General features: G+C 40.1%; 1 protein-coding gene across 1 annotated transcript in view; it reads right to left on the bottom strand.

Annotated features, from left to right (window-relative positions):
• Positions 1-8,556, bottom strand: part of ERC2 (ELKS/RAB6-interacting/CAST family member 2) — an 888,684-nt gene that overhangs the window by 111,521 nt on the left and 768,607 nt on the right. The window contains exon 18 of the mRNA XM_027835912.1: positions 3,199-3,333. Within this exon, the coding sequence (XP_027691713.1) occupies positions 3,199-3,333 (135 nt within the window). The remainder of the gene's footprint in view (positions 1-3,198; positions 3,334-8,556) is intronic.

Raw genomic sequence — 8,556 nt, 5'->3', positions numbered from 1 at the left:
AAGAAAGAAAGAAAGAAAGAAAGAAAGAAAGAAAGAAAGAAAGAAAGAAAGAAAGAAAGAAAGAAAGAAAGAAAGAAAGGGAGGGAGGGAGGGAGGAAGGGAGGAAGGAAGGAAGGAACAAAGGAAGAAAGGAAGAAAGAAAAGAATTCCTGGCTCAGCAGTTCCTTTGGTATTTAACACCCATGCTATGATCCTACTTAGGTACTTAAAAAAATGTTTGTTAAATTAGCTTGATTTCCTGGATCTATAAAAATAGTCAAATAAATAGATTTAGAGCTGAAAGAGACTCCAGAGGTCACTTAGTCTACCTTCTTTCCCCTCATTTTACAAGTGACTCACCAGGGACCCAGAGATGTTAATGACTTGCCTATAGTTACACAGTTAAATCCTCCTGTCAGTGGCAGGAGGATTTGAACTCAGAACTTTTAAATCCAAGCGCAGCTTTTTGTCCACTACGCCACGTCTCCTTTTTAAAAGAGCTGTTACCCTAATGTAATTTAGCCTCCTAATAGCCGTAAAAGAGGCAGTGTGATAGAGATCATGGAATTTAAGCTGGAAAGGACCTACAAGATCACTTTGTCTAACCCCCTCGTTTTACAGAGAAGGAAACTGAGGCTGAGAGGTTAAGATGCTTGCGCGTGGTCACCCAGCAGGTAAATATCAGAAGCTCAATCTGACCCCAGGTCTTCCTGGCTACAAGTTCAGCACTCTGTTGGCTGTATGATGCCATTCTCTCCAAAGCAAGTGATGGGTTCCTCATGATTCTGAATTTCTTTTGAAGGCATTCTGCCATCCCCAGAAGTCGGTGTTGTTGGGGATTGGTTCCACCCTCAAATTGCCAAGCTGCTTATGACCTTTGAGATCACCTAGTCTGACCCTCACATTTTAGAGATGAATAAACTGAGGCCCAGAGAGTGACATATCCTGCCCAAGATTGCACTGGCTATAAACAGCAGAGCCAAGGGTTGGACCCATGCTTTCTGCTGCCAAACTGGTTGCTTTTCCCACAACACTTTGATGTAGAAAACCAGCGCTGTATCCAACTTTTTTCCAAAAGACAGATAAGCTACAGGTGACTGGACAACATAATTATTGCTCCCATGGGCCATGTTGACTTCCTCTTCTGGGTTACTGAGTTTCATGACCCCCATAAGGTGAAGCTGATGGTCCTGGAATCCCCCTTTAATACAATGGCCCCTGGTGTGTGGCATTTGCTTTCTGTATTTTAGCCCAGTCATGAATTGTCCTCCGGTGAGGCATAGGCAAGACTTTGGGGAAGTAGGGGATGGGGGAAGAAATTCTGAAATACGGAAAAATCAGACCTGCGGTGTGAGTGGGACACCTGTCACTGTTCAGGAAATAGGGCTTTGAGGGGCATGGAGGAGGATGGGCATGCACATACACACACCAAAAAACTTTCAGATGTAGAAAACAATGAATTAAAAAAAAAACTTTCCTCCCTTTTTTATTAGATCTTACCATAAAAACACAACTTAAAATTTAATTTAAAATTTTTGTAACTATACCAAAAAAGTGAGTAAATATCTTCCCTACTTATGCATTAAACATTTCAAATGTGTGGGTGACTCTCTGCTTGAGCTATTGGTGCATATCTTGGGGTCTCCCAAGTAGAGGTCCTCCATGTTGGGCCAGGGGTGTGGTGGGGAGGGGCAGGAGAGCTCCTGAGTATGGTAGGGTGAGGACTCTTTAAATGTTAGTGGGAGCCCAGGATTTTTACTTCCTTTACCTTTTACCTCTTAATTCAATTCAATTCAATTCATCAAATACTATCTGCAAGGTACAAAGGCAAAAATGAAATTATCTTTTCCCATCAAAGAGCTTCCATTCTACGTGAAATTTCTTTGAACTGAGTGCTAGTGATTTAATCACATTTAGTCAAGCTTCAGGAATAATAAATTGGGGAAATGGGGTGCTTTTTGGGAATGGGATCATGGACACAGCAAAGGCCTATCACTCCTGAAAAGAAATAGGTATCGCTTAAACAAGTAACAAGTCAAATGGTCTGAGCTCTCTCCTGGGGACCATAGTTTGAGTCACCTATTAATCACCTATTTGCCAACCATGGTATGATAGAAATTAATAAAGGATATAATCGAACCAAAAAGAAAACATTCAAGGGACAAGTATAGAACCAAGTTAATAATAATGGATATTAATATGACATTACATTTTCAAAAGTTGTTTCACCAGCTCAATTGATCCTCAGAACAACCGCTGAGAAGCTGTCTATACGACTCTGTTTCATGGAATTATGGGACTCAGTAGCTGGAAGGCCCTTAAAGTAGGTCTTGTCAAAGGAGGAAGTGGAGGTCTGGGAAAGTAGTGGCTTGTCCAAAGTCACAAAGCTAGTAAATAGAATTTGAACCCAAGTCTCCTGTGTCCAAGGGCAATAATATTTCTTACTACACTATGGCTGCCTCCAACGCATGAGAATCAAGAATGAAATGAAAGGGGCTGACATCAGCAATGTTATTGTGTTGATTTGCATTTCCTTTGACCCTGCTGTGACATTCTGCTTTTAACATGGTTAATTGCAAAACAAAAACAAAAATGTAAGCAAGCCCCATTCTGTGGGCAAATCTGAGAGGCATTTAACATGATGAGAGGGTTTTTTCTTTATTTTTAAAAGAAAGTTATTGATAGATTTTTTATTTTACAATGTTACTTTTCGTTCACTTTGCTTAGAAAATCAAGATCATATTTGTCCAGAAGAAATAAACTGGAATCTTGGACACTGTTTGATTTTCTGTTTTAAGGTCTCATTGGTTTGCACCAAAATGAATTTGTATTGCTGAGGAATCTTCCTGGACACTGTCAAAAAGTTAACTTCTCTGGAAATTCAATGAAATGGACATCCTAAAGGACCCTTCCCTTTTAGTTACCAAATTAGTGGTATACTTAGGAATCAAAAGGGGAGGAGTGAACTTGAAAAAAAGAGAAGAAGGTTTGGGAGGGGGGAAGCATAATATAAACAATAAAAGACAAAAACCCAAAGAGGAAAGAGAAAGGAAAACATTTAGATTCTCTGAGTGATGGAAATAAATACCAAAGCTATTAGTTTCAGTTCAAAGAACATATCACTTTGTGCTGTTTATTATTTCTGAAGGAGTATTTATTTTATCTTGGAGTATCTAAAGGGCAAAAGGGGTGCTCAAGGTAAGGGATGATGTAACTGACCTGGTCTGGAGAGGGTCTGTGGTTGGAATGTTGGGACCTCCCGGGAGACCGGTGATGGTGATGGTGGTGATGATGATGGTAATGGTGATGGTCTTCATCGTAATTGTCAGCCATCAACTTCATTCTGTTCTGGGTCTGTGTGGAACAGAAAGGGGGACGAGTTCCATCAGCTGTGGGAAGACTATGGAAACAGAGTGTCGGCAATAGTATGAGTATCTACAGTTCCCCATTCACAAGTTATGACTTTAAGTCAAATTGAAATCAACGCAAGAAAACAGTCTGATGATGGTTTTGCAACACACTGGAAGAGGGCCTATTCCAGGCAATGCATTTGTATTTGTAAATTTCCTTTTCTTTGGGACATTCCATCCATTCACACGGCCCCATGGCAGTGATTGAGTCCCAAAGGTCACGTTTCACAATCAGCCATGAGCAAGAGAAGTGAGTCTCAGAACCTGAGATGATATAATGCTAGAACAAGGCACATAATTACACACGTGAACAGGATGAAGTAATGAGACAACAACGAGAACACCATTACCCTTGGAAAAAAATAGCCAATGGAGATGAAGTCACTGGACTATCTCTCAAAGACAATCAAGAAAGAGTTCATTCTGTGTTGATCACTTTTAGCTGTTGTGATCATGATAGAACCACATTAGGGAGGTATATTTATTAAGGGGAAAAAAATGAAGCAAAGTGGAGGGATTTTGTTGGCCTACATCTGTTGTTTCTCTTTCACAGCATTTGTCACAATAGGCCATTATTTAACATCCAACTTAAACTTTCAACCTTTGATCAGCTGAGAAAGTCTATCTCGTCTCATTACATTGGAAAGGAAATCAGCCAAGGATGAATTTACCTAAATGGTTCACGGTACCTATTAATTCAGAAGTGTCTAAAGACCCCCCAATAGCACAAGGAGATGAGACCAACTTATTGGCTGGTACAGAGCCAACCATTTGAGGGGAGCACATTTATCCTTATGTTGTTGTTCAGTTGTTTTCAGTCATGTCCAACTTTTTGTAATCCTATTTGGAAACCCCATATCTTGGCAGAGATACTGGAATGGTTTGCCGTTTCTTCTCCACCTCATTTTACAGATGAGAAATGGAGGCACATAGGATTAATTGGTTTGCCCAGGGTCACGCAGCTAGTAAGTGTCTGAGGCCAGATTTGAACTCAAGTCTTCCTGACTCTAGCCAGACCCAGTGCCTTATCCACTGCACCACCTGGATGCCTCTATAAAAAAAATGGGGGATGTCATGAATTTGCATCCTACTCTATCAAAATTCTTACCATATAACCCAGCCAGGTTCCTATTAGTGCGAATAATGAATCCTGTGAAGAAGTTGCATGTCTTTGAATTCAAGCTCTTTGAAGTTATAATTAAGTAAAATACGGTAATTGGTTCCAGCCCAGTGGAAGTATGTAGTGCAGATTCAAATAATGTGGCCACTTCACAGGATTCATTATGCTAACCACCCAGGACCTCGCAATATCATTTTTGTCCTCTTGACGCTTAGGGGATGAAGCTAGGAAGGATTACTGCCTTCTTCATCTCCAGAAAATCACAGTTTCAGAGTGAAGCGACCGCATAAACCTTCTCTTGTAGTGGTGCTTAACCTGGGGTCCCTAAACTTGATTTCAATTATATTACCATACCCATATTTAAATAGTACAGATTCCTTTGTAACCTTTTGCATTTTGGTTTGTGCATTTAAAACCACGGTTCTGAGAAGGAGCCCATAGGCTTCATCAGGCTGTCCAAGGACTTAAGAATCCCTGCTCTAGTCCATTCACAATCATACAAAAATACCCTCAATACTGGACCAGTCAAGGAGTCCCACACAGTCCTACCTTGAAGACCCCCCAGGAAGTCTTTCCTTCTCTACTCCTTGTATAAATAAGGCATTTCTTCCTGGCAACATTTTCTGAAGACATGGTCTCATGGGGAGCATCCTTGAATCACAGGATATGAATATTTCCTTAACTGTTTTAATATCATTTCTCTAGCTTTCCCAAGAAGTCACTAGGGCCACCACTGCCAGGATGAACACGTCCATTTCACTGCAGCTACGCCAGCACGGATTATTTAGTCTTTTTTTTCTTTGCCCCACTTGACAGAAATAAGGCATGAACTTGGCAGTTTCCCATAAGACAATGAGCTCCTAATAAGCAGAGATTGTCTTTTGCCTTTCCACTGTATCCTGAGGGCTTAGCCCAATGCCTGGCATACAGTAGGCACTTAATAAATGTTTAATAATATTATGACTGACTTTTAACTTGAAATTCTCTGATTATCAGAGATTATGGGTTTTTTTTTTCTATTGGAGAATGACTCCTATGTTTATACAATAATGGATTCTAAAGATTTGAATATTAGATTTTTTTAAAATTAGAAATTCTTAAAACATTTCCCCCCTTCCCTGGTATTTTCTCTATTTTTATACATCAATAGTCATACACCACCCAGCCCAAAATTCTCTCTCGCCTTAGATACACAAACACACACACACACACACACACACACACACACACACACACACTTAAATACAGTTCCTAATTTTTGCTACCTCAATCCATTTTTCAATGGTTTTATTCTACCCCAACTCCCTTTTTCCTGTGCAGGTGTGTTACTCTGGAATGACCACATTCCCCTCCTCTCTATTGCATCAACTCCAGAGATGACATTTTAAAGAAAATATTGTGATTGTTTTGTTACATTATTAAGAAACACCATAGCAGAGTGGGGAGAAAATAGTCTTTGGTGCCAGGAATGAGTTCAAATCCTGCTTCTCATACATCCTGGCCATGTGACCCTAGGCAGGCCACCTAATCAATCACTACTCTCTAGACAGCTTTCTAAGATTATACCTTGCAAAGGAGATGCCTACCTGTATAAAGAGAGGGAGTATTCTCATCCAGGGGTTCCATACCATTGAAATCCCATGGCCCATTCCAACTCTTATTCCTCTTCCTAGTAAGCAGGCATATATATTCCTGCTATGTCTATATTTCTTCATTTACTCACACAGCGCACTCCAACCCAAAGCCCATTTGGAACTGCTGATTACCAATGAAAGGAAACTTGCTGCCAACTTGTTTTCACCCAAACCGGGCCATGAGGAATTCATTAATGGACTGCAGGCCACTGTTGCCTTGATGTCTGCTTCTAATAGTTCTAGTGGTGAGGAATCCATTCATTCTATCCACTTCTGCCATTCTGAGATCCCGTACCCACTCTACTACCCTACCTCTTGGGATAACTGAGATTCAACTGTTTGCTAAACCCACGGGGTAACGATAATTAACAACAATAATAATATCTAACATTTATATAATGCTTTAAGGTTGGCAAAACACTTTACATATATTATCTCATTTGCCCCTCATCATAACCCTGGGAGGTAGGTGCTACTATTATCTTCATTTTACAGATGAGGAAACTAAAACGGAGAGAAACTAAGTGACTTACTCAGAGCTTGAAGTTGAAGAGCTATTATGTGTCTGAGGCTGGATAGGAACCCAGGTCTTCCTGACTCCAAGTCAAGCTTTCTATCTCCATTTAATGATTTAAAAAAAATCTATTCAGTATTTAACATCGTTGAAATTCATTCATGATTTGACTATTAAGGTTCTATTCAGGTCAGGATTTCTTTAACTGTTGATATCAAAGACCTGAGGGGACTTGCTTTCTTCTACAGGAACTCTTGGACAAGTTCTTGAGAACTGAATGATTCGCCTTCAAATATTACAGTTTATCTAGCCAGATCATGTTGGGATGCCGCTAAATTTCCCTTGATTTTCAATATAGCAGCACGACCATTTTCCCTGTGTTTTGTCTCAGATGAAGCATCCTTTGAAATTTGAATAGGTGTTCCTGGATTGGTTAAGGCTCTTCTTAGATGCTGGTATAATTATTTACTTATTGGTACAGTTTAGGAATTTGACCATTGTTTGGTAAGTTCAATTTGACATTCCTTGCTGCCTGCATTTGATTCTGTCCATTGGTACTCTGCCCATTTCCTGCCCCCACCTTCTGCCCCTTTTGTGACTGATATGGTAGGGAACACATGGTGAGGAGCTTGTCCAGCTTGGTTCAGAAGCCATTCTCTGACTGACTGCATTAGAGAGCCGCCTGGATGCTGAGAATTTAAGTGACTTGTCCAGTGTCACATAGCCAGTAGTATTAGATGTGGGGCCTGAACCAAGGAGATCCTGACTCCAAGGCCAACTCTCTAGCCACTAACCCAGACGGCCTCCTAACTCGTCCTTTCATCTTAATGATTCTTAGAACTTTCCTAATGCAATTTACTGAAACACGGTGATGATACTCCCTTAATTTTTTTTCCAGAGGACTGAGTCCATTGATTAAAAATAGTAATAATAGCTAATACTTATATAGAATTTTTTAAATTACAAAGCGTTCTGTCTGTTTTGTCTCATTTAATCCTCATGACAACCCTGAGAGGTAGGTGTTCATATTATCCCAATGTTAGGGGCAGCTAGGTGGCGCAGTGAGTGGATAGAGCACCAGCCCAGGAGTCAGGAGGACCTGAGTTCAAATGTGACCTCAGACACGTAATACTTCCTAGCTGTATGAATCTGGACAAGTCACTTAACCCCAATTGCCTCACACAAATAAATAAATAAATAAATAAAATACAAAACATATTATCCTCATGTTACAAGAGAGGAAACAGGCTCTGGCCTTTGTCCTCTATTTTGGCTCCTGGTGTGATAAAGGCCTCAAGGCCAGTGGAGTTTGCTTCTTTAGTTCCTGCTTTCCCAATGCTTATTCTGCCATCTTGACTTTGATATATATTTTCTAGGAGAGTCTTCATGCCATTAAATATCATTATGTTTTCTCTTGTTCCTGTTTTTGGGACAAAAGGCCCCTTGTTAAAATGTCAGGGTAGGGACTAGGCCCAAGACTTCTATATCAAATAGGAAACTCCCCAAGAAGGAGACTCTTTACCAATGCAGGTGGCACCTTTTCCTTAACCTAGTGTTTTAGAGTTGCCCGAGGCCCTGAGAAGCTGCAGGGTCACACAGCCAGGATGTTTCAGAGGCTGTATTTGAACCTAGTTCTCACTGATTCCAAGGTTAGCTCTGTTCTCTAGGCCACATTGCCCTTCTGATGATGAACTTTATTTTTGGCTACATTTATTACTATAATCATAATTACTGTCATCATCATCACCATCATTACTAATTGTAATTATTATATAATTAATTATACAATTAATAATATGATTACTATATAATAATTTCTTATTTATCACAATTACTACTTCTACTGCTGCTACTACTACTACTAATGATAATACTACTATAGCTACCCCTCCTCTGTGT

The sequence above is a fragment of the Vombatus ursinus genome, unplaced genomic scaffold (assembly GCF_900497805.2).
Source record: "Vombatus ursinus unplaced genomic scaffold, bare-nosed wombat genome assembly UNPS02014817.1, whole genome shotgun sequence".
Taxonomy (NCBI): domain Eukaryota; kingdom Metazoa; phylum Chordata; class Mammalia; order Diprotodontia; family Vombatidae; genus Vombatus; species Vombatus ursinus.
This window is presented reverse-complemented; position numbering and strand designations above follow the sequence as displayed.